Here is a 27,079-nt window from a genome sequence, read left to right as displayed (position 1 = left end):
ATGTGTATTAGCAGCCCCCACAGGAGCTCCTTTATCTCCCTAACACCAAATTCTTCAAGTTGCTCAATGTTCTGTACAGATTGCTTGCTTGGATTTAAAAAAATGCACTATAGAAAGGTGAAACCTCTCTGAAGCTTTTGACATTACTGTTTAATTAGGGATGTGCTTAATTTATCTCCATGTGCACATTGATGGCTACAGAGGAATGGCCAAACTACTGTAGAGGATTTTGCTTGAAAACCAATAGCTAAAGGCACTACAAGAAACTTTGAGAGGGGCTTTGGACAAGGGCCTGTAGAGACAGGCTAAGGGGGAATGGCTTTAACCTGACAGAGGGGAGATTGAGACAAAATACTGGGAAGAAGCTCTTCCCTGTGAGGGTGCTGAGGCGCTGGCACAGGGTGCCCAGAGAAGCTGTGGCTGCCCCATCCCTCGCAGTGTTCAAGGCCAGGTTGGACAGGGCTTGGAGCAACCTGGTCTAGTGGAAGGTGTCTGTCCTGGGTTCAGCTGTAGCAGTTATTTTTCTCCTTAGTAGCACTCATGAAGCAAAGTACCCTTTTATGTAGTTATATGGACTTTAATAAAATATTTTGGGTTTATTTTGTCCTTTTCTAGTCACCTGTTCAAAAAGGGAAGCTTTTGATTTTCTTTCTCACAGTAAAAGGGCACATTTGCTTCAGTGTACAAGGACAACATTCACTGAAAGGTCTCTTTTCCTCTAAGTGCTCCATAAAGCTGCCACATACCAGTGGCTGTGCTTTCACCTTCTTGTACACACTGTAAAAAAGAAAGCTTTAAAACAAAATGGTTCTGTCTCAATAAATCATACAAGAGAATAGCCAGAGCTTGTCTAGGCAAGATGAGGCAAGACGAGGCAAGAATCCTTAATCATTTTTAGGGTCCCTTCCAACCCAAATGTTCTATGGTTCTGTGACCTTAACTGGCTGGAAAATTTAAATCCCCACTGTAGCCTCAGCCTGAGTAATTCTAATAAAGGGCACTTCCCACCTGGAAGAAAATGTACCCATATCACCTCCTAGAGTGCTTACTGTACAAATGGGTCTATCTGGTAATAGTTCTTTAAGTATCTTCACCAAGTTACCTTTAAGCAGCACAGGTAACAGATTTTGCACACGAGTTCCTAGAGCAACTAAACCTCCTTCCCACTTTCTAAAGATTCATCCCAAGTGATAAGGAAGGGCAGAGCCTTGCAGATGGCAAGGCTCAAGTTCTTCAGCATGGGACTCACGTCTTCCCTCAAGACTTAATGCTGTCAGCACACAGCAAACAACCTCAGCTGCACTGTCAGCATGAGTACTCACACAAGAAGCTCAAATGGTAAAGAGGTGCACGCAAACACTGGTTCCAAGATGAAGCACTTAAAAACTGCAACCACAGCCAATACAAAGTGTTTATTCACTGTTGAGCAAATCCAGGCAGCTGCAGTAGGGTATCAGCTTTTTTGACACCCTCCTCCCCACGCAAAAGTCACCCAAGCAAAGGCAGAACAGTCTGGTCCCAGCTCTCATCCCAGCGTAATTGCCTGCACGCACGGAGGTTTTTCCTGAAGCTGTGGAGTTTGCCTTCCAGGGCAGGGAATTCTAAGAAAAGCATCTGTAAGTTAAATGGAAAACCACATTAAAATACCATCATACCACGTTTTAGGCTCATTCTAGCCTCCCCAACACGAACGCTGAACTACAATGCTGCAGGAAGAAAGCACTCTAATGTCTGGTCCTATAACAGTGACAACATTTAAACCAGCTTCAGATTCATATTTGAATAGAAGTGAAGCCAGTAAGATTCCCCAGGCAAAGCCATATCTTCAGAGAGTGCAAAACACAGAGATAACAACACATACGGACAGGCAGCTCCCATGGTGATGCCTCTGCACTTACAGCTAGTGGGAAAGAAAAACCAGTCTCGCCTTTACCTTTAGTTGTGCTGCAAGTTCATCCGAGTCTCTGAATATCAGACCATTTTCATTGTGTTTCACAAGTTCATGTAAACTGTGTACACAAGCCACAGAAGAAAACGTGAGAAAAAAAGCAGGGAGTGGGACAAACACAACTAAAAGTTGCCCATTGCCACCCAAAACTTCCATCATGCGGGAAGTCTTGATATGAGCTTCACACCTGACCCCATGTGCTGGTCTGCAGCCCCAGAGCGATGTGGAGCTGCTGGAGCGAGTCCAGAGGAGGCCACAGAGATGCTGTGAGGGCTGGAGCAGCTCTGCTCTGGAGCCAGAGGCTGAGAGAGCTGGGCTGGTTCAGCCTGGAGAAGAGAAGTCTCCTTAAGGGGAGACCTTAGAGCAGCTCCAGTGCCTAAAGGGGCTACAAGAAACCTGGAGAGGGGCTTTGGACAAGGGCCTGTAGGGACAGGCCAAGGGGGAATGGCTTTAACCTGACAGAGGGGAGACTGAGATGAGCTCTTAGGCAGAAGTTCTTCCCTGTGAAGGTGCTGAGGCTCTGGCACAGGGTGCCCAGAGAAGCTGTGGCTGCCCCATCCCTGGCAGTGTTCAAGGCCAGGTTGGACAGGGCTTGGAGCAGCCTGGTCTAGTGGAAGGTGTCCCTGCCTGTGGCAGGGGGCTGGAACTGGATGAGCTTTAAGGTCCCTTCCAGCCCAAACCTGTCTATAATTCCTTGAACATGGCATGAAGAAGGCATTTAAATTTAAAGAGTGTTTCTCTCTTCTGTGTCAGGATATTTAAATCTACCATTACAGTACGGAAGTCCTCTCACTCTGTCTTTGGGCCACTTATCTGGACAAACTTTAAAAATTAGGGCAATTATTTACTTTAAGATTAACCCAGCAGGAAAAATCTGTCCACAAGCCAGTTCATGAAATCCTCACAGAGAATTTGTCTTCCTTTATTAAACCTCCTGCTTCCCCAAAGGCCATAAACTGTAAGAGTGACTAGACACACACTCCTTCCTGCACAGAACACAGACATCTGTGCAGAAGGAAGCTTCTTTTTAAAGGAGCTAATGGAAGCAAAGGATTACAGAGTAGCTATTTATTTAAGGCAAATGGTTGCTTTAAATGCTCCCAACTCTGTAGAAACTTGAGTTAATTTTTAAATTTAAAATAAAACAACCTTTACTTGCAATTTATGGACTAAAACATGATTATGGTGTGATACTGTCATGGCATCTGATACATGCAGCAGCTACTGAACTCTTGCTTCATATAAATGCTGCTTTGCATCATCCACTCACAGTGTAGCATCATAAACAAACTCTTACCATTCAAAATGTATTGCACACACAGGTAAACAACAGCCAAACATATCTACCACCTTCATGGGTAAATCCAAACCACTGGATGATTTATGGAGACACACACCCAGGTCTGCTGAGCCTGCAAAGCAAAGAGAAGAGAGGAGAGGCTGAACAGCAACTCTGCCAGTTTACTGCAAACCTTCCTGTTTCTGTGGGTGACGGGAGCTGGACATGAGCTACCTTCAGCACCAGACAGACCGACACCATTTCAAGCATTTGGGAAGGAAAAAAAAGCACAGTGTATTTTGTGACTAACATCAGTCAGGATTTAGAAACACAAGTGCATGTTAGATTTCAGGGAATTTTAACATTTCAGGTATCTTAAATCAGCCTTTCTGCCTCTTTACCTGCCTAGAACCGATACTGTCCCGGAAAACACCACAATCCAGAAGGGATCACTGCATAGCTCGCTAGCGACCTCTTTCAGCTCAAGTGGTTCCAGAAGAGAGGCATTACAGTGTGATTTTATAGACGTTAGTTAAAAAGTACCAAGTAACAGTGTTTTACAGGCACAGAAATTGGCAGGCTCTAACCCTGCAGAATGCAGATCAAGTTGAATATGTATTTTACTACTTTATTAAGCTTACTCACACTTTATGCTAATACAATGAACATGCTGAGCGAATACTATTCCAAACATACGTCAGAATTTTAACTACTTTTGGTTGCCCAGCCAAGTACTTTATGATTTCATGTACTGAAGTGACCCTGAAAGTCAACTGGAACATCCACATCCATGGGCACACTGTATTCCAGCTCAGTTAAAAGAAAGAGTACAAAAAACAGGCTAAAAGAGCAACTTGGGTACTACACCTACGTCTTGGGATAACAGTGAAGAACTCTAGTTAGAGAAATTTAGCTGGCACAAGTCAAACCCACAAATACCCTATCACTAAGCAGCAATTTCATTCACTTACTATATTCTACCAGCTCCTGTGCAAAGTCTCTGACAGCTCTCTGCAAACGTGCTGAGTAGTTTCTCACACATTCTCAAGCCTATTTCATAATCCACTATTTACCAAGCAGAAGAGGGTAATCCTCAGCTTCAAGCCATGGTGTACAGATTTGGATATGTTTGAAGTGCAGCTTGTTTATCAGCCCATTGTAGTAGTCCTTTAACGGTCCTTTACCTGTTTAAAAACAGGAAAAAATATGTCTAATATTTAATAAGATGACTGAAAACACTGTGGAATGTGCATGTGCCTATACAGCTACAAACTCCTGTTATATCAGGTACCCAAAAGGATACTACACACAATCTTCAGAAAGACACATAAAAAACATGTCCCCTTTAAAGCCATATGAACACGGACTTCTCTCTTACTCAGTATTTAGAAGAATCTGCATCAATACAGAATCATCTAGGCTGGAAAACACCTTTAAGATCATGAAGCTCCATTGCTATCCCAGCATTGTCCAGTCCATTAAATGATGGTCCCAAGTGCCACATCCACACATCTTTCAATATCTCCAGGAACAGTGACTCCACCACTGCCCTGGGCAGCCTATTTCAATGCTGGACCACTATTTTAAGGAAGAAATTTTCTCAAATATCCCATCTAAACCTCTCCTGGTGCAGCTCAAGGCTGTTTCCTCTTGTCCCATCACTTGTTACTCGGGAGAAGAGACCGGCCACCTCCTGGCTCCATCCTCCTTTCAGGTAGCTGTAGGGTGTGATAACATCCCGCTGAACCTTCTCTTCTCCAGACTAAACCCCCCCAGTTCCCTCAGCAGTTCCTCATCACACTTGTGCTCCAGACCCTTCACCAGCTCCATTGCCTTTCTCTGGACCCACTCCAGCACCTCGATGTCTCTCTTGTTGCGAGGGGCCCAGAACCAAACACAGGATTTGAGGTGCAGCCTCACCAGTGCTCAGTACAGGGGATTGATCACTGCCCTAGCCCTGCTGCCAGACTGGTGCTGATCCAGGCCAGGATGCTGTTGGCTTTCTCGACTGCCTGGGCACAAGCTGGGTTGTTTTCAGCTGCTGCTGACCAGCATCCCCAAGTCATTTTCTGTGAGCAGCTTTCCAGCCATTCTTCCCCAAGCCTGGAGCATTGCATGGGGTTGTTGTGACCTAAGTGCAGGACCCACACTTGGGCTTGCTGAAGCTCATACAACTGGCCTTATCAGCCCATCAATTTCCTCAGTCTTAACCTGCATTCTGCCTACAGCCATGTGATAACCAAATAACTAATGACAAATCTGATCTGTACAATTGGCCCTTCAAAATCACACTAAGTTTTAGTTTGATCTTAACGAGAAAGTTAATCAAGGAATATTCACTCTGTCTACATAATTCTTTGGCAAAACTTCATTTGATGCTCCTCTTTTCCAGCACTAAATAACTGTTCTGCTTAGCACTCTGTCGTGGTTTAAACCTAGTCAGGCAACTCGTTCACTCACTCCCCCCCTTCTTTTCCTCCCCCTGCTCCCGGAAGGACAGAGAATAGAAAAGAATGCAACTCCAACTCCCATAGGTAGAGATAAGAACAGTTTAGTAAATAAGGTATAACATAAATCACTGCTGCTACCACCAATAATAATAATGATAAAGGAAATAGCAAGGGAAGAGAATACAACACCTCACCACCAGCCGACCGATAACTTGCCCCACCCCACCAGACCAAGCACCAACCAATACCTTCTCCAACCCCGCAGTCCCCCAGCCCTTCCGGGTAACTCCCAGTTACATCCTGGGCATGACGTGCTGTGGTATGGAATACCTCTTTGGTCAGTTTGGGTCAGGTGTCCTGTCTCTGCTTCCTCCCAGCTTCCCCTCCTCCCTGGCAGAGCATGAGGCTCACAAAGTCCTTGGCCAAACCAAAACTTCATTGTTATCAGCTCTGTTCCCAGGCCAAAAGTCAAAACACAGCACTGCACCAGCTACCAAGGAGAAAAATGACTGCTACTCCTGAACCCAGGACACACTCCAAACATCACATCTTATGTTTCTCTTGCAGTAGCATCTCAATGCTGAGTATAAATTTTTTTGAGCGTGGAGTAATGCATAGCTGTACTACAGAGTGAGGCTGAAAGCTTCTCCTCTTTAAAGGTGTGCCATGACTGCATGGCTGTAACAGCCCAACTGTAAATCACTACTCCCTTGTGTCTTCACCATCAACACAAGAGTCAGCACAAAGCAGAAGTGGCAGTGAAGTCTTCTGCATTAGCACTGAAACAACTGTAATGCAAATAAACTATTACCTGTTATCACGCATATTAAAGGTGGAAGCTTGACTCCTTCATTGATGTACTGCTCATAACCTGGAGAAGATAAATAAAAACTGTTTAGAGCTGACAAATATACAGTGGTTTAAAAATGATCACAGGGTATTAACTGTTTAGTTTCCTACTTCAAGTAATTTCTTAATAGCATACACCTAGTAAAACAGGGGCAAACTCAGAAATCTTAAAACATGTTAAATGTTGGTGTTAAAGCTGAAATAAATAATGGTCCATTTCACACGCACTATTCATGAAGCATTTGTTTGACTACACACCACATCAGCTGCTTCAATATATCAAGTTCAAAAGCGCAGCTGCAAAGTCTATGAAGTAAGACAAGGTGCTTTCCTATGAGCAGATGCCTATGGATAGTGTATGTAATAGCTTAGAAAACTGCAGTCCACAAGCCAGCTAGAAATACAATTCTCTGTGACAACTACTCTAACTGAATCCAGACCTTGCACTTCTCTAGTTCAGCTAGAGCTCTTAAACCACCTCTAATTAATCCAACACACCTTTGGATGTACTGTTCTTTAGCAAACCCCTTCCTAACTGTCCAGAGTACAACCATTCCCCTTGGAATAGGCAAGATTAAATCCTTCACACCTACCTTCTAAAGCTTTTAAAAGGACTGAAAAGTCTTCATCCTCTGAAAGAGAAGGCTTTATTAGTGACATTCATATTTCAATCATTTATAATGAATTACTGTCATTAAATAACCACAACTAAAACTTTCCTCACCTTCCCCTACGTGACTGAAGTATGGACTATGCTTCTGTTTAAAATCTGCTGTAACCATTCTCATAAATCTATAACCATATCATGTGCTTATTTGCTCACCTTACTGGCCACACCGCAGACAACTGAGCCCAAATACTATACACCCTCAAAGCTATCAAGTTAAGACTTTCTAGATTCTAAAGGTAGATAACTCATGGTAGAAACTGCCCTGTTAACTCAGATGTACAGACAACCCTGCCCATGGTTACTAGCGATGGATTTGTTTACACACATTATCAGAAATAAAGGATCAAATGTTTTATTTTTTTAATCTAATTTACACCATCATGCAAGAAAATTGAAGTTAAAAGTAGGAAATTTCTTCTAATCATTCCTGAAGCTCAGCCTCTACAATTACAAAACAGCTCTACAAATAATTCATTTTTAGTCACCAAGATAGATAATTTACAACTTGTCTTCAAATTCTTACAGCCAAGAGATGGCTCAGGGCAGACCTCGCAACAATCTTCTAGTACCCAAAAGGGCCAACAAGAAACCTGGAGAGGGACTTTGGACAAGGGCCTGTAGGGACAGGACAAGGGGGAATGGCTTTAACCTGACAGAGGGGAGTCTGAGATGAGCTCTTAGGCAGAAGTTCTTCCCTGTGAGGGTGCTGAGGTGCTGGCACAGGGTGCCCAGAGAAGCTGTGGCTGCCCCATCCCTGGCAGTGTTCAAGGCCAGGCTGGACAAGGCTTGGAGCAACCTGGTCTTGTGGAAGGTGTCCCTGCCCATGGCAGGGGGTTGGAACTGGATGAGCTTTAAGGTCCTTTCCAACCCAAAACATTCTAGGACTCGATGAAAAACACAATTTTGGCACTGGTGACATGTGCCTCTGCAGTGTGTCAAGCGTGAGGAAGTACAAAGAGCCCTTCTTTTCTCTTTTGTTAAATAGTGGCTAAACATTAGAAATAACCCTCTCTGTCTCCACACCTGTCCAACTTGTGCTGCTGATGAGAAGTGCTGGCCGTGTTCTGCTCTTCTTCACGTGTCCACTGCTTCCATCCACTTCTGTAAAGGCTGATTTCTCACCACTCCAACTGACAGACTCTGTACTAAGGAAACAGAATTTTCTGAGGATGGGCTACACAAACAGCCAGCACACACAGAGGCAACACTACCCTGAACTGACCTGCATTTCAAAACACTTTGTCAGATTTGCTGCTCAACTTCGCTAGAAACACAGTCATTACAATACTGAGCTGCAGAGAGAAAGAGACCTGATCATAAGAGAGATCATTTTACTCTTTCCTGTTGCTACCAAGAGCCTCCTGACACTAATGCTATGGGCACAACTCCACCTTCTGACAGTGTTTTCCTCAACAAGTTGAGAAAACAGCCAGCCTCTTTCCAGCTCTGCCTCAAACACAGAGTACAGCATGGAGCCCAAGAGTGCATTTTATTCGATCAAACTCAGAACTCATTTTGTGGCAGTCATTTCCAAAAAGAAACTGCTACATACTAAAGCTTTCACATCTTTTTCAAGCACTAGTTTGGTAAAGTGACTCCCCTTATAAATCTGTTATAGGAGACATTCTACACAGAACCAGAGGAGAATGTTTAATGCTTAGACCAAGATCCTGAACATTCTCTGTGGTCAGTGAAAAGAAGGGATACTACAAATGAAGCCAGCCACTGTCCCCCAGCAAAATGGGAACTAGACAACTGCTAAGTCCACCCTAGAGAGATCCTACTACAGATTGCCTCAGTGCTTCTGCCAACTGCTTCGAAAATCAAACACTTCTGTTATTTCACACGCCAAGCACTGTGTTACCACAGTTCAAGGATTTCACTTACTCTGGCCTTTCCTAAGGACAATGAAGGTAACTTGCACAGAAGCAGCTGTTGGCTAAGGGCACAGAGTCCACTCTGCCTACTGGTGCTCAGTGACTCCTGACCCCATGCAACAGTGTTTCTGGTAACTCAGTGCAATGACTCTGTTATCCCTTTAAGGACTGCAACTGCACACTTGACTTACACATACCGTGGTTTAAAAGGCTCATAGTCTTCAGCTAGTTTCATGTACAAACGATGTTGAAGTTCTAATGGTGTTTCCTTAAAATAAGCAGCTGGCTTGTCATAGAGCGTTACTGCCCTGAGATGGAATAAATTCACAAGTTCAGTAAAGAACACATGTAACAACATATATATGGTGCAGTGACAGCCTACAACAGGGTAACGCAGAAGGTAATTAAGTAAATCAACCAGCAAAATCATTGATTTTTGAGTCTGACAATTTTCTGTATTCCTGAAGTTTGCTGGGATATACCCAGGGGGACATACAATTGTACAAAGGCCCCCTTCTCCTGTGCACATCCAAGGGGTGTAATGCAACTGTAAGAACTGCAGGCATCACAGTCCTGACTTTTCAACTTACTTGGTAACTGATCCTGAGCAACTTGGATCTTAAAGCCTTCTGACTGCAAAACAAAAACTTGTAGGGCAGACTAAGTGTTAAGAAATGCAGTGATGTCTGCTTCATTCCGATTCTAAGGAGCTTGGGAGCAAACATCCACAACCCCCAGCCTGCCACCTTCTCATCAATGCAGTGTTAATTATCATAGAACAGTTAGGGTTGGAAAGGACCTTAAGATCATCAAGTTCCAGCCCCCCTGCCAGGGGCAGGGACACCTTATGCTGAATCATATCACCCAAGGCCTCGTCCAACCTGGTCTTGAACACTGCCAGGGATGGCGCATTCACAACCTCCCTGGGCAACCTATTCCAGTGCCTCACCACAGTAACAGGAAAGAATCTCCTCCTTATATCCAATCTAAACTTCCCCTGTTTAAGTTTTAACCCGTTACCCCTTGTCCTATCATTACAGTCCCTAATGAAGAGTCCCTCCCCAGCATCCCTATAGGCCCCCTTCAGATACTGGAAGGCTGCTATGAGGTCTCCACGCAGCCTTCTCTTCTCCAGGCTGAACAGCCCCAGCTTTCTCAGCCTGTCTTCATACGGGAGGTGCTCCAGTCCCCTGATCACCCTCGTGGCCCTCCTCTGGACTTGTTCCAACAGTTCCATGTCCTTTTTATGTTGAGGATACCAGAACCACACACAATACTTCAGGTGAGGTCTCACGAGAGCAGAGTAGAGGGGCAGGATCACCTCCTTCGACCTGCTGGTCACGCTCCTTTTGATGCAGCCCAGGATACGGTTGGCTTTCTGGGCTGCAAGCGCACACTGAAGCCGGCTCATGTTCATTTTCTCATCAACCAACACCCCCAAGTCCTTCTCCACAGGGCTGCTCTGAATCTCTTCTCTGCCCAACCTGTAGCTGTGCCTGGGATTGCTCCGACCCAGGTGTAGGACCTTGCACTTGGCATGGTTAAACTTCATCAGCCCACCTTGCAAGTGTGTCAAGGTCCCTCTGGATGGCATTCCTTCCCTCCAGCGTATCGAGTGAACCTGTCCTGGGTTCAGCAGTAGCAGTCATGTTTTTCCTTTGTGTTAACTGGTGCAGTGCTGTGTTTTGACTTCTAGTTTGAGAACAGTGTTGGTGAAGCCGATGTTTTCGGTTGTTGCTAAGTGATGTTTACCCTGACCAAGGACTCTGTGAGGCTCATGCTCTGCCAGGGAGGAGGGGAAGCTGTGAGGAAGCAGAGACGGGGCGCCTGACCCGGGCTAGCCGGGGAGGTATTCCATACCACAGCACGTCATGCCCGGGGTGGGGGGTAACTGGGAGTTACCCGGAAGGACAGGGGCTTCCGGGTGGAACTCTCTTTCTTGGCCGGTGGTATCGTATTCTCTTCCCTTGTTATTTTCCCTTATCATTGTTTTAGCTGATAGTAGCGGTGGTGATTTGTTGCTGGACTGTTCTTGTCTCAACCCGTAGGAGTTGCACTCTCTCGATCCTCCTCCCCGTTCCTCTGGGAGTGGGGAAAGGGAGAGCCCCGGTGCAGGGGGGGGGGGGAGACGGACACAGACCTCGATTGTTGTCAGCTCGGCACCACTCACTGGGAGTGAGTGAACAAGTTACCTGACTGGGTTTAAACCACGACAGAACCGCACAGCTTGGAGTCATCGGCAAACTTGTTGAGGGCGCACTCAATCCCACTGTCCATGTCAGCGACAAAGATGTTGAACAAGACCGGTCCCAACACCGATCCCTGAGGGACACCACTCGTTACTGGTCTCCAGCCATTGACCACAACTCTTTGTGTGCAGCCATCCAGCCAGTTCTTTATCCACCGAGTGGTCCACCCATCAAATTGATGTCTCTCCAATTTAGAGACAAGGATGTCGTGTGGGACAGTGTCGAACGCTTTACACAAGTCCAGGGAGATGACATCAACTGCTCTACCCCTGTCCATCAGTTCCGTAGCCCCATCATAGAAGGCCACCAAGTTGGTCAGGCAGGATTTCCCTTCAGTGAAGCCATGCTGGCTGTCACCAAGCACCTTGTTGTTTTTCATGTGCCTAAACATGCCTTCCAGGAGAATCTGCTTGAAGATTTTGCCAGGCACAGAGGTGAGACTGACTGGTCTGTAATTCCCCGGGTCATTCATTTTTCCCTTCTTGAAAATGGGGGTTGTATTTCCCTTTTTCCAGTCATCGGGAACTTCACCTGACTGCCATGATTTCTCAAATATGATGGCCAGCGGCTTCGTAACTTCATTCGCCAGCTCCTTCAGGACCCACGGATGGATCTCATCAGGACCCACGGACTCATACACATTCAGATTTTTAAGATGGTCTCGAACCAGTTCCTCTCCTACAGTGGGCCCAAGGTCTTCATTCTCACAGTCCCTGCATCTGCCTTTCAAGACTTGGGTGGTTTGGTCAGAGCCTTTGCCAGTGAAGACCGAGGCAAAGAAGTCATTCAGAACCTCAGCCTTCTCCAAATCCTGTGTAGCCAGTTCTCCTGAGAGCTTCCTGAGGGGGCCTACATTCTCCCTAGTCTGTTTTTTATTTGCTATGTACCTGTAGAATCCTTTCCTGTTATCCTTAATACCTCTAGCTAAGTTTAATTCTAACTGGGCCTTAGCTTTCCTAACCTGGTCCCTAGCTTCCCGGACAACATCCCTGTACTCTTCCCATGCCACCTGTCCTTGCTTCCACTTATTATAAGCCTCTTTTTTCATTTGAATTTTCCTCAGGAGCTCCTTATCCATCCAAGGAGGTCTCCTGGCCCTCCTGCTGCACTTCCTTCTGGTTGGGATGCAACACTCCTGAGCTTGTAGCAGGTGATCCTTGAATATCAACCAAGAGTCTTGGGCCCCTCTGCCCTCTAGGGCTGTATCCCATGGAACCTTCCAAAGCAGGTTCCTGAAGAGGCCAAAGTCTGCTCTTTTGAAGTCCAGGGCAGTGAGCTTGCTGCACGCTCTTCTCACTGTCCTGAGGATCTCAAATTCAAGCATCTCATGATCGCTGTATCCAAGGCTGCCCTGGAGAGTCACATTTCCAACGAGCCCTTCCCTGTTGGTGAGCATGAGGTCAAGCATGGCACCTCTCCTTGTTGGCTTCTCTATTACTTGCAGAAGAAAGTTGTCTTCTACACAATCGAGGAACCTCCTGGATTGCTTGTGCCGGGCCGTACCATCCTTCCAACAGATGTCAGGCTGGTTGAAGTCACCCATGAGAACAAGGGCCTGCGAGCGTGAGGCTTTTCCTATCTGTCTATGGAGTGCTTCATCCACAGGTTCTCCTTGATCAGGAGGTCTGTAACAGATCCCCACCGTAATGTCTCCCATAGCTATATTCCCTTTAACCCTGACCCACAAACTCTGTTGACTGCTCACCTGTCCCCAGACAGAGTTCCATACTCTCCAGCCTATCCCTAACATAAAGGGCAACTCCCCCTCCCCACCTGCCAGGCCTGTCTTTCCTAAAGAACCTGTAACCTTCCATTCCAACACTCCAGTCATAGGAGCCATCCCACCATGTTTCTGTGATGCCTATTATATCATACCCCCATAGACGTGCACACATCTCTAATTCCTCTTGTTTGTTCCCCATGCTACGGGCATTTGTATAGAGGCATCTGAGCCGAGCTCCAACTGAAGCCGGCTCATTGGCTGGAGCAGCTGGGATAACTCTACAGTGCTCCAAGCATTTATTATAGGTTCAGGCAACTGACTGGGTGGAATTATGAAGAGTAATGAAGATTCTTGAATGCCCCCACTCCACAACCCCATACAAAACTGAGGTGATGTGTTTCAGTGCTGATGCATGAGCTTAGGAAAGTTGCTTTTGTATGATTCCTCTGGATCCAGAATTGTCAGGAATATGTTCTTTCATTTTACTTTGCATACTCATTCGTTAGAGGTGTGTGACTTACTTTATGTTGCAATTCACCCAGAGATCTTCTTTCATTGCATTAGTGACACACAAGTTATAGTCAGACAAACGTCCAAAAAGCTTTTCATACCTGACAGACATGAAATCATAGTTAGAAATATCACAGGCAGGCAACTGTATCAGCCTAACAACTGCCCACCATGGCACATGCTGATGCAAAGCCGAACAGAACCAAAAGAAACCCAACTGCCTCCAGTAACTGCAATTTAATAACCAATTATTGACTGACTCCTTGTACTGAGGCAGGATCAGTTTATGATAAGGGATGCAGCATCATTTTCTTACCCTTTTAAGGCCTAAGAACACCACACTCAAAAGCCTTTAAAGCCTTTACATAAAATCAACTAGATTCAGCAAGAAACAGACATTTAAAGATGAGCTGGACTGTAAAGCAGCATTAGAGAGTAAATAAAAAAAAAAACACAGTACATATAAATAAATTATAATAACAAGATCAAAGTTTGCACATGCACATAAAAGCAACTGCCTACTTCATCAGATCACCTTACTACATGCTTGACAAACGCATTCCATGGAACCTGCTTTCTGAAACAGAGTAGTTTAACACAGCACAATCCAGAAATCCTTCACAAAACCAGGCCTCTGCTAATACATTCACAGACTCGTTTGGACTGAAGGTACCCTAAAACTCATAGGGTGAGGCTTAGGCTTCTGCCTAAAATCTCATCTCAATCTCCCCTCTTGCAGATTAAAGCCATTAGAATATCAACATATTCTCCCAGCTGTTTTTCATCCTTATGAATTCAGCAAGGTATGTAACTTACAAAGACAAGAAGAAATAACTGTACAAACCATTTTGCAATTTGTACCAGCGGGTGATTTCTTCCATGGCTCAGACTCATTACAGTGTATCCATAGTTGTGCCAATCAATGATCAGCTTGCTTCTCCAGAAGAGACATGCTAGCCAGGTCACAGCTATGGCAGGTAAGCCTGGAGGGTTCTGTTTAAGGAATAAATCAAGTCAAAATAGCATAAAAGTGAGGTTCAGTGACAACCACTAAGCAGTTACCTGGAAAATAAAAATGACTGAGGTTACATTGCTTTAAATGATCTTAATGAAAGATTCTGTATTCACCAACTACAGAACTGCCAGTTTCTCCTATATGGACTGGTGGGTACTTTGAATTTTACTGCTGGATCAGGATCAACATTCCCCTCTAATAATTACATATGTATTGCTATTAAGATTTATTCTTTACTACTATCCATGCTAAGGAAGTTTGAAAGATCAACAGCTAACCAAAGAACAAACATGAGATGTTAACAAGAAAATCCACGTTTAGAGCAAAAAATATCACCTGATATAGATTTACACCATTCCTTAGGCCAGCTGTAGCTCTCAAATAAATAGAATGTGTCTGAGACTGCTACAAATACCCTGTAATGTGGCAGTATTTATCAAAATTAGCCCCAAAACATACCTGGAGAAGAATATAGGATGGCTGATCTATCTTCAGCATCGCGTATAGTAACTGCACTGCTTGCACAACGACTTTTACAACATACTGGAAAAGCTTTGGACCAACTGGGAAAGGACAAAAAACCCTGTAAGAATATTAACAGCTCTCCGGGCACGTTGTAACAGAACCAGAAAGGTTTAAATTAACCGTGCTCTATAAAAAAACGCACCAAGAACGTGCAGACCCACACAGGCCGCCGGCAACGAGGCCTAACCCCCACCTTGGTTGTTGGTTTTCCCCCATTAAACCACGTTTCCCCTCCCGAACACCAGCCCCCCTCGTTCGGCCGCAGCGCCGGGGCCGCCCCGCGCTCACCTCGCAGACCGCACAGGTCCGTCACGGGCACCAGCCGTATCCTCCCGCTCCGCAACACGTCTCCGTGCGGCCTGCTCTCTGCCAGATGGGAGAGACCCGTCAGAGGAGTGACCCCCGCTACCGAACTGCCCGTGCCCGGCCGCCGCGGCAGGGTCCCCTCAGGCTCCCTCCCCCGCTCCCCTCACTCACGGAGGTAGCCCAACAGCGCGACGTCACGTCCGTGCCGGGCCAGCGACAACGCGTGGTACTGCATCCGCGGGCTGCGGCCCAGGTCGCCCAGCACCGCCACGCACACCCGCCCCGCGCCGCCCGCCGCTACCTGCCGCCGCCGCCACAGCCAGGCCATCAGTGCCGTCAGTACCGCCGCCACCGCCGCCAGCAACAGCAGCAACATCCCACCACCCGCCGCCATTTTGCTGCGCCAGAGGCAGGAAAGAGGTGGCGGGACGCCCCCTTGCGGCTGTGCGGTATAAGAAGGTGGGGTCAGACTCGTGAGAGAGCAGAGGTAGGAGCCGGGTGATAGAGAATCGTATGGGCTGGTTTGGGGTGGAGCGAACCTTAAAGCCCATCCAGTTCCAAACCCCTGCCACGGGCAGGGACACCTTCCGCCAGACCAGGTTGCTCCAAGCCCCATCCAACCTGGCCTTGAACACTGCCAGGGATGGGGCAGCCACAGCTTCTCTGGGCACCCTGTGCCAGCGCCTCAGCACCCTCACAGGGAAGAACTTCTCACCTCAGTCTCCCCTCTGTCAGGTTAAAGCCATTCCCCCTTGTCCTGTCCCTACAGGCCCTTGTCCAAAGCCCCTCTCCAGGTTTCTTGTAGCCCCTTTAGGCACTGGATCTGCTCTAAGGTCTCCCCTTAAGGAGCCTTCTCTTCTCCAGGCTGAACCAGCCCAGCTCTCTCAGCCTGGCTCCAGAGCAGAGCTGCTCCAGCCCTCACAGCATCTCCATGGCCTCCTCTGGACTCTCTCCAACAGTTCCACGTCCCTCTTGTGCTGTTGCCCCCGAGCTGGATCAGGACTGTAGGGGGGTTCCCACCACAGCGGAGCCCAGGGGCAGGATCCCCCCCCTCCCTCCGTCCTGCGCTCCCCGTGCCGAGCTGCGGCCGCGGCGCTAAGCGGCCCCCGCTAGGGTTGCACCGCCGCCGGCCGGCAGGGGGCGCGCTGCCTGCGCCCTCCAAGATGGCGGCCTCCAGTGCGGTTGGGGACCGCGGATGGCCGCGAAGGCTAGTCTCGGTCTCGGTCTCGGTCTCGATGGGGCGGGCAGTGGCGGCCGCGGCGCTGGCGCTGCTAGGCTGGCTGCAGGCGGTGCGCGGCGCCGGGTGAGTGTCCGCGCGGGTGCCCGGGGCGGTGCCAGCTTTGCAGTCCCGGTGTGAAGGGTCCCTTCCCGCTCTGCTGCTCCTGTCCTGGGGCTCTGGCCCGGCATCGCCGAGCCAGTGCCCTGACGTGGGCTTGGCTGGGGGGTGAGAAGCGGGGCAGGACCCCTTACGCTGGGGTGAATGACAGAGATACCGGCATATCCTGGGGACAAGGGATGGCGGCGAGGCCTTCCCCACCATGCAGGGTCGCGGACACGCTTGGCCGGGGCAGCCTTGGGACAACTAGATCTTCTCCTTGCAGAATTTCCCCGGTGGACCCTGTGCTGCAGCCCTACTTTCCTGCCTCGCACGGCCCCCAGCACAGCCACAGGCACGTCAGAGACTGTCAGCCCCTCAAGTACGGCAACGTAACACACGAAGCTTGGCCCAGCGACAACAGCACGCGTGGCCCGGTGGCCACCACCAGAACGTTTGTGTCTTACATCCCCCCGGAGGGTGAGGACCGTAGGGCGGTCTATGGCCACTTCACTTTTGTGAGGAACCCCCTGAGGACCTTCTCTGTGTTGGAGCCGGGTGGCACAGGCGGCTGCCAGGTGCACCGCAGGGCAACTGTGGAAGAGACCGCAAGGCTTGGGAGGTGTCTGGTGGCCCAGAATGGCGGGTACTTTGACATGGGAACTGGAGAGTGCTTTGGGAACGTTGTGAGTGATGGGAAGCTGGTGAGGAACTCAGGAGGTCTGCAGAACGCCCAGTTTGGTATCCGGAAGGACGGCACCATGGTGTTCGGGTAAGAACCTGAGGTTGTCTATAGAGTGCTGTGTTCTCCCTAAGGACTGGTAGGCATCACTGAGGCAGGCAGCCCTGGCACTGCCCCTTTGGCCTCTCCCAGTTAGAGGAGAAGAATGCTTTCAGTGCTGAAATGAGGGCTGTCCTACCTGTGCCCCATGGAGCTCTCTCTGGCCATTGGCCTTTTTTCCCAGGATGAAGAGAAGCTGGGTCAGGTACTTGGATGATCTCTGTCTGTTTAGGTTCCTGTGTCTCCCCTCCCAACACGCAGCAGAGATCATGGTAAAAGGGGGAGAGGTCTCTCTCCTCCCCACAGAGGAGAGGCAGAATGCAGTACAGAAACCTTGGGATTGTTAGGGACTATGGAGATGTCTCATCCAACACCCTGCTCAGCACAGGCTTAGCTGGAACGGGTTGCTCAGGGTCATGTCCCATCATGTTTTGAACATTTCCAAGGTCAGAGACTCCATAACCTGGCTGGGCAGATGTGTTCCTGTGATTGAGCAACCTTGACAGTAAAAAACTGTCTCACATTAAGCTGGTCACTGTTAAGCAGAAATCCAGACATCTCCTGGATTGCCTGTGCTCTGCTGCGTTGCCCTTTCAGCAGGTGACAGGATGGTTAAAGTCCCCCAGAAGTTCCAGGCCCATGAACATGAGGCTCTTTCCAGTGTTCTGAACAAGGTCTCACCCTCTGTTTCCTGAGCAGGCAGCCTGTGGCAGGCACCCACCGTGCTAGCACCCACACGGCTCTGTCAGAGCTCTGATCTTCACCCACAGCCCTCAGCTCCTGCGTGAGCTTGACAAGCCTTTTGGCAAAGAAATTTTCCCAAATACCAGTTTAAACCTCTCCTGGCACAACTTGAGGCTGTTTCCTCTCATCCTATCACTTGTTACTCAGGAGAAGAGCCCGACCCCCGCACACCTCACTACAACCTCGTTTCAGGTGGTTGTAGAAAGCAAGAAGGTCCCCCCTGAGCCTTCTCTTCTCCAGACTAAACCCCTCAGGTCCCTCAGCTGTTCCTCATCACACTTGTGCTCCAGACCCTTTACCAGCTCTGTTGCCCTTCTCTGGACTCACTCCAGCACCTCAATGTCTCTCTTGCAGTGGGGGGCTCAGAACTGAACACAGGATTTGAGGTGCAGCCTCACCAGTGCCCAGTACAGGGGGATGATCACTGCCCTGGCCCTGCTGCCAGACTGGTGCTGATCCAGGCCTTCTCGACTGCCTGGGCACAAGCTGGGTTGTTTTCAGCTGCTGCTGACCAGCATCCCCAGGTTATTTTCTGTCAAGCGGCTTTCCAGCCACTGTTCCCCAGGCCTAGAACTTTGCATGGGGTTGTTGTGACCTAAGTGCAGGACCTGGAACTGAGCCTTGTTGAGCCTCATACGGTTGGCCTCAGCCTATGGACCCAGCCTGGGCAGATCCCTCTGTAGAGCTTCCTACACTCAAGCAGACCAGCACTTCTATCCAGCTGGGTGCTGTCTGCACACTCACTGAGAGTGCACTCGATCCGTTCCTCATCCTGCTCTCTCTTTCCTAGTTACCTGTCTGAGGAAGATGTCTTGGATCAAGCAAACCCTTTCGTGCAGCTCGTGAGCGGGGTAGTTTGGCTCCTGAGAGGTGGAGAAGTGTACATCAGTCAGAGCCAACTGGCTGAGTGCAGTGACACTCAAACCACAGGTAAATCCTGCAGTGCCTGGCTTCAGCCTGGGCATGGGTTGTGCTTCTCATGAGCTTGGATGATCAAGAGGAACCTCAGCTCTGTTCTCATGTTTCAGTTCAGACAAGCTCCTTGCTGAGAGCTGTTTCACAGCCAAATCTGGCTCAACAGCCAGTTCTGTCACCCAGGTGGTGTGTGAATTACTCCCTCTCCTCACAGGAACCTTTGACAAGTTCATCAATGTGATATCAGCCAGGACTGCAGTTGGACACGACAGTCAGGGGCAGCTGGTTTTGGTTCATGTGGATGGACAGACAGAATCCAGAGGGTAAGGCCAGGGCTGGGGAAGGGTCTTGGGGCAGGTGCAAGATGGGTCTTTATATCCCGTCAGTGGAACATGAGGGATGCTGCAGCTGCCAATGATGTGTTTTAAGGTGGTGACTTGCAGAGCTGAAGTTGAAGGCGCTGCTGTTTGGTGTCTTTCGGGCAGAGACAGAAGAGGCCAGTGCAGCCTCCAGGCAGCAAGTCATCTTAAGTGGGATGAGAGGGAGCTTCCCCCTTCCACTGAGGAGAAGGACCAAGCTCCTTGTAGAGCAGTTTCATTGCAGTCAAACTGAGCAATGAACAAGTGTTTGCTTTTGCAGGGTCAACCTCTGGGAAATGGCTGAATTTCTGAAGCAGCAGGGACTCATCAATGCTATCAACCTGGACGGGGGAGGCTCTGCCACTCTGGTCTTGAACGGGACCCTGGCAAGCTACCCCTCTGAGCACTGGTAGGTGCTTGTGACACAGGAACCCCACAGCTCCTGTCAGGGTGCAGAGCTCGGCCCTTGCCCCTGCTTTGCAGCATTGCACAAGGGACAGGGTTTGAGGGACAGAGACTGTAAAGTCATTTAGTGATCTTTTTTCCACTTAGTCACACAGGATTACAGTTTAGCTGTTTTCAGACATACAGCAAAGCTGCTGCCATGACTGAGTGGTCCAATGTGGGAATCACATAAGGAACAGCTTAGACTGGGAGACTCAGAGCTGCATGTGCAGATCTGTCAATAGCTTATTATTGTGGAAGAGAAACACTGACTTGGAGACCCTGCCCTGCCCCATGTGAGGGAACCTAAAGAATATTTTACTTTTGATTTAGCTTTTTAGTAATTTCTGACTGTAAACACAAAGGAATTTAAAATTTAGTTTGCAGTCTGACAGTTCATAGAATGGAATCATACAGTCCCAGACTGGTTTGAGTTGGAAAGGACCTTAAAGCTCATCCAGTTCCAACCCCCTGCCATGGCAGGGACACCTTCCACTAGACCAGGTTGCTCCAAGCCCCATCCAACCTGGCCTTGAACACTGCCAGGGATGAGGCAGCCACAGCTTCTCTGGGCAACCTGGGCCAGAGCCTCAGCACCCTCACAGGGAAGAGCTTCCTTACACAAGAAAGCCAAAGTGTCATTATAACTGCAATGATATCACCTATAGCAAAGCAGAAAATATTCAAGGAAAGGCCAAAGTTGGGGAAGTTGTGGCTGCTTAAGAGGAGACTTTGCATGTTGCTGTCTGTAATGCTGTATTTGACATGACTTCTATCCCATAGGAGTCAACACTTAGTTAAGACATTGACTCAATCCGTTTTACATTTGTATTTTCCCATTATCAGTGTTTGTCAGCGTGAATTGGGATGAAAATGTGGATTAGATCAGCTGGTTTTGTGCAGGGCTGGGAGCAACACAATGCCTGCATGCCTCAGGGGATTCATCTCTCCCCAGCTCCTTTGACAGCATGTGGCGCTGCCCCCGGAACATCTCGACCATTGTGTGCATCCACGAGCCCAGCTGTGAGCCCACAGACTGCAGTGGCCACGGGACCTGTGTGCAGGGGCAGTGCCGCTGCACTGGGGCCTTCTGGAGAGGTCCAGCCTGTGACATCTTGGACTGTGGTCCTTCCAACTGCAGCCTGCATGGCGTCTGCACCGACTGTGAGTCCCTGTGGTGCTTCTGACACTGAGATAGATGCCAGTGGGTGCCTGTGGGTAGCTCCAGGGGAAGCACAGCCCTGAGGGATATCGCTCAGCTGCCTGTGTGGCACCATAGGCAGCCTCAGCACATCACCATGCACAGCCCTGGCTGCTTCCCACAGCCCTTTCCTGCTCTGATGTGCGGAAATGTTGCTCAAAAGTTCACACACTGTTGTGTGGAAGTGTTGGCAGTGTGGAACTGGCATCAGCCACAGCCATTTCCTTTGCCTCTTTGGAGAGGTGGGGCTGTCGGGCGTAGCCTTTTGGGGGCTGGAGGTGCAGATGTGTGGCCAGCCCATGCGCTGGAAACCAGCTAGTGCTGGGTGCCTTAGCCCTTGTCTGACCTGCTGTGTTTTGAGCTGCTCTGCCATTCCCCGCTAGCATCCCAAGCAGCAGTACAGCCAGTTGGAACATCCTGCCTTTGGAGGCTGTAGGAGGGCTGGGACTCAGCTCTGAAAGCTGGACCTGTAATAGGGTTGAGCTTCAAACTCACTGTCTCTGTTCCCCTTTCTGCCCCCTGGGTTTTGCTCCTGGTTTGTTTGTAAACCTGCTGATGTGGAGGGCAGTGTATTAACACTGAGCTCTGCCCCCTTCTCTCCTTGTTCCTTCTTTAATTGACTCTCCTGCTTCATGATTTTTACAAGTGTGCAGTTGCTACTTTGTCATGAACTTGCTTTGACTCTAGGGACTGCTGTGATGTTCACCCCCAGCTCCTGCTCTTTGTGGCTGTTCAGTCTTGTTCTCCCATTTCTGTGCTGCCTCCCTAGTTCCACACTCAGTGCAGTACTGGGAAGTGACTGAGCAGAGCTCAGTGTTGCTGACCCTAAGTTAGTATCTCAGACCCAAGAGTGGGAGGTTCTGCTGCATTTGGCATCTGCAGTGGGTGCATATTTGAGCTTAATCTGTGAGTTGAGGATTCCTCTTCCCTGGGTTCCCTGGCAGGGAGAGTTAAGAGGGAACCCCAGAAGCAGAGGCTTCTAATTTTGATTTCTTGCTATTTCCAAGCCTTTCTCTGTTATTGCTAATGCCTGTTTGTATTTGCACAGCTGGATGCCTGTGTGATGCTGGCTGGATGGGAAGCAACTGCAGCGAAGGTAACACTGACTTCTACTCCACTGCTTCCTTGGCAGCACGTGTGCACTACTTCCCAAGAGCTGGCTACCTGCAGTGGCAGGCTGGGGGTTCCCCAAGAGGGAGCAGGAAGGGAAAGGCTACGCAGTGTGCTGCTCTTTTTTGGCAGCATGATTTTAACTACAGTCTGAGCATCTGAAAGGTGGCTTGGGGCAAAGCTTTTGGAGCCCTCCTCCTTGTTCAAGGCAGCACAGACTCGGCTTCTGCTCTCTGAGCAGCCGTCAGCTGTGTGTGACTGGTGGTGGGTGTAAGCATGGCTGGGCTTGCTTGGCTTTAAGTGAGGGCCCTGATGACCCCTCTGCTTGTCTCCTGCAGCCTGCGCTCCCGGACTCTATGGGGCTGCTTGTGGCTGGGTATGCCTATGCCAGAACGGTGGCTCATGCAATCCTGTGCATGGAGCCTGTTCCTGCCCAGCTGGCTACCACGGCACCAGCTGCGAGCAAGGTGAGGGCTGGGAGAGGGGTTTGTGTTGCCTTTCAGCCACCTCGTGTAGGCAAAGCAAAGGTGAGCTCTGCCAGGCAGGCTGAGGGCTTCACAGCTGGAGCGTGAGCTGCCAGCTCCCAGGTCTTAGGGGCTTCCCTGTGCTACCCAGGCTGGCTAGAAGGGAAAGGAGGGAGCAGAGAGGGAGGAATTTTCTTCATTGTTAGAGAAGTGTGGATTCCTTCCTCTCTGCCCCAGAGAATAGCACTGTTTCCCCAAAGTTCATGAGGGTAGAACATGGATACTTGGCATCCTTCCCTTGAGGGTGTTGCACTGCTCCCTGCCTGTAGCTGGGCTTCAAGTGACCCCAGTCCATGACTGTGAAATGCTCCAAAGAGCTGTTCTGGCTTATAACCTTCCACCTCCAGCTTTACACCTGTTAGTGCTACCAGAGCTGGTGATGTTCTCCATGGTGTAACCACTCCAGCTTTGCTGCAGTACTCGAGCCCACCATGTATCTGACTGAGCAGCCGGCTCTGGTGACAGCACCACTTCATTACAGTGTGGGTGTAAAGTTCTTGTGTGTGCAGTACTTTTAGTGACACTTTGTTCCCAGCCTCTGAACACTCAGCCAGCCCCATCCCTTTTACCTAAACTCCTCCTGGACACAAACTGCAGCGGCAGTGAACTCAGGGGCTGGCGCAGGTGGAACAGCCATGGCAGCCTGCAGGAAACCTGAGACTCAGCCACAGAGGCCTCCACTTGCTAGTGCACAGGCACAAGCCCTTGATTCCCTGTAGGAACCAGCCACTGATGCCCCTGCTGCGCCTTTTGAGCCATGCAGCAGGGCTGGAGGGCAGATATGGAAAAGGGAAAACCACCTTGTTGTGCTTCTACAAGCCCAGAGGCTGCTGCAGAGGCAGAAGCAACACAAACACCTTGGTGAGATGTGGCCTGAAGCTGAGCAGCGAGCTCGGGGAGGCAGTCGGGGCTATGCTGGGGCAGCTGCAGTGACAGATGGGGGATTGGAGGCAGGTGAAGGTTTGACAATGACCAGCTTCTTTGTACTCAACTCCCCAGAGTGTCCAGTGGGCTGGTATGGGCCAAACTGCCAGGAACGATGTCCCTGTGAGCACTTATGTCCCTGTGACCCGGAGACGGGCAGCTGCAACATCACCTCCAGCGAGTTAAACAAAGGTACATCTGGTCAGGGCTTGTGGCTTTAAAATCAGAAGAGCAGTTAGGTGTCCAGCATTGTGTTTGCCCAGTTATCAGCTCTGTGTAGCTGTCCCCTGACTTAAGCTTGCCTGTTCTTGGCAGAGTTTTACAGCCTCCTCCAACACTGCCTTTCTTCCCTCTGTTCTTTGTTTACAGCTGAACAGTGTTTGGCTTCCCAGAGTAAAGGAAGGAGCAAAGAAAAATTCTCTCTGTCAGAGTAAGTCTGTAATACTCATAGCATACATGTATATGTACACACAGTCCATGCCAGCAGCTGCTCACTGTGAGGTAGAGGTGTCCACACCACCTCCTGGGTGCCAGGGCAGCTCCAAGACCTGCCCCTTCACAGCCCAAACCACCTGTGGTCAGGTTCCACTAGAACTGGGATTCTGTGGTACCCACAGCTCTCCTGATGGGAAAGGGAAGGTGCTAAAGTCTTCATTATCAGCCAGGTGCTGAGCTGAGGCCCCCATCAGTGAGAACTTGTGCCTCCAGTCAGGCAGGAGCTCCCTTTCCCACCACCGCACTGCAACAGAGTCAAGAGCAGGTCCCACACCAGCACGCAGCTCCTGGCGTGAGGCAGCTGTGGCTCTGTAGGCAGAGCTGGGCACTTGCTGACTGAGGGAAAGGTAAACCCAGCCGTGGGGGGAATGGCTTTAACCTGCCAGAGTGGAGACTGAGATGAGCTCTTAGGCAGAAGCTCTTCCCTGTGAGGGTGCTGAGGCGCTGGCACAGGGTGCCCAGAGAAGCTGTGGCTGCCCCATCCCTGGCAGTGTTCAAGGCCAGGTTGGATGGGGCTTGGAGCAACCTGGTCTAGTGGAAGGTGTCCCTGCCCATGGCAGGGGGTTGGGACTGGGTGAGCTTTAAGGTCCCTTCAACCCAAACCAGTCTGGGATTCTACAATTTGCCTGTTAGAGGCCTTCACAGATCATGGTCTCACCTGCCCAAGAGCAGAACCAGAAGCTTGTGTGGAACCATTTGCACACTGGGCTGTGTGAAGGTAGGCCAAGGGGTGTTGCTCACCTGCATTTTTCTTGTCTCACAGGAAAACCTGGATCACCACGACCTCTGTCTTGGCTCTGCTGCTCATGATCAGTGCCATGGGCAATGTTGGCCTTTTCCTCAAGGCCAGGTCAGAGAGGCACCATGAGGGTGGTGACTACCTCTATCAGCCACTGAGGAAGATTAATGGGGAAGCCAGTCCTACCTCCTCCTTGGCTGCCTGGGAGACAGAAGATGCTCAGGACCAGAATCAAGCCCTTCTCTAGAGTCCTGGCCAAGAAGAGGCAAGGGATCTTACCTGCACCTTGTACTGACTCTCAGAGGCTGTTCTGACCTCACGTCTAAAACTCCTGACTAATGCCAGAGCAGCAGCAGATCCCTCAGTCCAAGAAACTCCCTTTGCTGCTGGCCCAGCCCTGTGGAGAACATGGCCAGATTATCAGCCATCCCCTCCTGCTTCAGCCAGGGCCAGCTGGAGTGGTTAGTTGCCATGAGAGGACACAGGGCATGAGCCCTGGGGCCAGTGCCCACACACAGAGGTGGGTAAGGGAACTCCACAGCTACAGAAGGAAAGGGGCTGGTTCCCCTCCCTTCTTGAGGTAAACAGGTGAGGAATGTGAGCCATGGGCACCTCAGATAGGTCCCTTTCCACTAGAGCAGCAGGAAGTGCTTTTAGGGTGCAAGATAAATTGCCTTTTGTATAAAGCTAGGCTTAAGGAAGCTGGCCTAAGGATGGTGCAGTCTGTAGATGTCTGCTCTTCCCTGCTAAGCTCTGACTTTATCAGAACACTGATGCATCTGATGGAGGCTGTTAGAGCAGCTCATGATAAACCAGCATTCTCCAGTCTCCTCCTGGCTCCATGGGAGCCTCTGAGGCCAGCACAGCATGGTGGCTGCTGGCAGCATGTTCTTAACCTGGCCTGGGCTGACCACAGGGCTGGGATGTTGTTTTACCTAATCCTTCCTCCTAGGAGTAGTACAGGAGGTATGTGATGAGCAGCAGCCTGGCACAGGCAATGGCCCTTGCTCACTGCTGCTGGAACTGCCTTTCCCTCAGCAGAAGGACAAGCCCACGGCCAACAAGTGCTTCAGGCCCCCAGAGCCTGAGCAGCTCGGCTGGAATCAGGTATTTTACTGGAATACATCCTTGCACAACCCATTTAGGCTTTGAATTTGCTTCCATGTGAATGACAACCAGCCCAGATGTGCACCTCTGGTGCTGCAAGGGGGTTAGAGCCCATCTGAGCCTGATACTAACATTTTTATGCAGCTTTTCATCTCTTCAGAAAAAGGCTATGTAATTCTTCTGCCACTGTTGGCATCAAATCAACCTGTAAATGGAAGATTCTATTTTTCTATTACTTACAGAGGCAATTTGAACCCTGAATAAAGTCTATTAACAGTAACTGCCTGGAGCTCAGGTTCTTACTATTCAGCTGCAGGAGGACACAATCTTTCCAAGGTCATTGGGGTTGGCCACTCAAACGCCCTGGGGCCTTTTTTACTTTAACTGACAGCTACAGTGCAGGATGAGGGCTTGGATCGCGCTGTGATGTGGAAAACAGACAAAAAAATGCTACTTGTACAGGAATAAATTCAAGCACAGTTGAGTTAAAAAGCAGAAATGGCTGAACCCAGCCTTACCCCAGGGCTGGAGGGAAGGAGCAGCACTCAGAGTTTCCCACAGCTTGAACAGTTGCATCAAACACTTCACCATGTGCTTTAGAGAGGTTTTTTATTTCCAACATACAGGAATGCTCAGATCCTCCCCAAGCCTCCAGACACTGTAACCACGTTCATGTGCTGGCCAGGATCACAGTACAAAGCTTCCTGCGTGGTGCTGGTGGGCTCTTAAAAAGCACTTGGAGGGTTTTAGCTGAGAAAAATCAGGATTGCAATAGATAAGACAGCTGCAAGGAGAGAAAGTGATGCTAAAATAATTAATACCCAGCTTCTAAGTGTAATTTATAGCTTGGAGTGGATGTTGATGTCAGTAAAAGCCAGTGCACATGATTCCAGTTTCCCCTTCCAAGAGGGAAATAATTAGGTATAAGAATCATCACAAACAGGTTGCAAGTAATCATCAGTTTTAGTTCTTGAGACCAAACTCCTTGAGTTGAGCAGGCTTACCCACCTGGGCTCACCA

General features: G+C 49.3%; 2 protein-coding genes across 3 annotated transcripts; one reads left to right on the top strand and one right to left on the bottom strand.

The window, feature by feature from the left end:
* Positions 1–1,488: 1,488 nt before the first annotated feature.
* Positions 1,489–15,726, bottom strand: ALG1 (ALG1 chitobiosyldiphosphodolichol beta-mannosyltransferase). The gene is made up of 13 exons (XM_057408044.1): positions 15,573–15,726; positions 15,384–15,461; positions 15,030–15,133; positions 14,400–14,548; positions 13,567–13,656; positions 9,271–9,381; positions 8,220–8,341; positions 7,120–7,158; positions 6,489–6,548; positions 4,301–4,411; positions 3,246–3,360; positions 1,934–2,009; positions 1,489–1,614 (listed from the first exon to the last, which is right to left on the bottom strand). The coding sequence occupies exons 1-13, from the start codon at positions 15,634–15,636 to the stop codon at positions 1,489–1,491; spliced, it is 1,245 nt and encodes a 414-aa protein (XP_057264027.1). The 5' UTR covers positions 15,637–15,726.
* Positions 15,727–16,564: 838 nt separating this feature from the next.
* On the top strand, positions 16,565–26,339 carry NAGPA (N-acetylglucosamine-1-phosphodiester alpha-N-acetylglucosaminidase). Of its 2 annotated transcripts, XM_057407994.1 has the most exons (11): positions 16,565–16,704; positions 17,003–17,488; positions 19,032–19,171; positions 19,371–19,479; positions 19,796–19,924; positions 20,915–21,123; positions 22,209–22,256; positions 22,609–22,737; positions 23,794–23,910; positions 24,088–24,148; positions 24,977–26,339. In XM_057407994.1, exons 1-11 carry the CDS (start codon positions 16,565–16,567, stop codon positions 25,197–25,199), a joined length of 1,791 nt encoding a protein of 596 aa, XP_057263977.1. In that variant the 3' UTR covers positions 25,200–26,339. The 2 variants fall into 2 exon arrangements, with proteins under 2 accessions (XP_057263977.1, XP_057263978.1); XM_057407995.1 differs by lacking the exon at positions 24,088–24,148 and having other exon boundaries at positions 16,622–16,704; positions 24,977–25,164.
* The last annotated feature ends 740 nt before the right edge of the window (positions 26,340–27,079 follow it).

This window comes from Pezoporus wallicus, unplaced genomic scaffold (genome assembly GCF_028554395.1).
Source record: "Pezoporus wallicus isolate ANWC-B61680 ecotype Strahan unplaced genomic scaffold, APGP_CSIRO_Pwel_v1 contig_4012, whole genome shotgun sequence".
In the NCBI taxonomy this organism is placed as follows: domain Eukaryota; kingdom Metazoa; phylum Chordata; class Aves; order Psittaciformes; family Psittacidae; genus Pezoporus; species Pezoporus wallicus.
The sequence above is the reverse complement of the archived record's forward strand: the minus strand, read 5'-3'. Positions and strand labels throughout refer to the sequence as shown.

Excerpts from the sequence above, each read along its gene's own strand:
- ALG1 (XM_057408044.1), bottom strand. The coding sequence starts at position 15,636 with ATGCAGTACCACGCGTTGTCGCTGGCCCGGCACGGACGTGACGTCGCG. Across the intron at positions 14,549-15,029 it reads CATCCTATATTCTTCTCCAG|AACCCTCCAGGCTTACCTGC; the intron begins GTATGTTTTGGG and ends TTCCTTAAACAG. Across the intron at positions 3,361-4,300 it reads GGATTACCCTCTTCTGCTTG|GCTCAGCAGACCTGGGTGTG; the intron begins GTAAATAGTGGA and ends TTTGCTTTGCAG.
- NAGPA (XM_057407994.1), top strand. The coding sequence starts at position 16,565 with ATGGCGGCCTCCAGTGCGGTTGGGGACCGCGGATGGCCGCGAAGGCTA. Across the intron at positions 19,172-19,370 it reads CAGTGACACTCAAACCACAG|GAACCTTTGACAAGTTCATC; the intron begins GTAAATCCTGCA and ends CTCTCCTCACAG. Across the intron at positions 21,124-22,208 it reads GCATGGCGTCTGCACCGACT|CTGGATGCCTGTGTGATGCT; the intron begins GTGAGTCCCTGT and ends GTATTTGCACAG.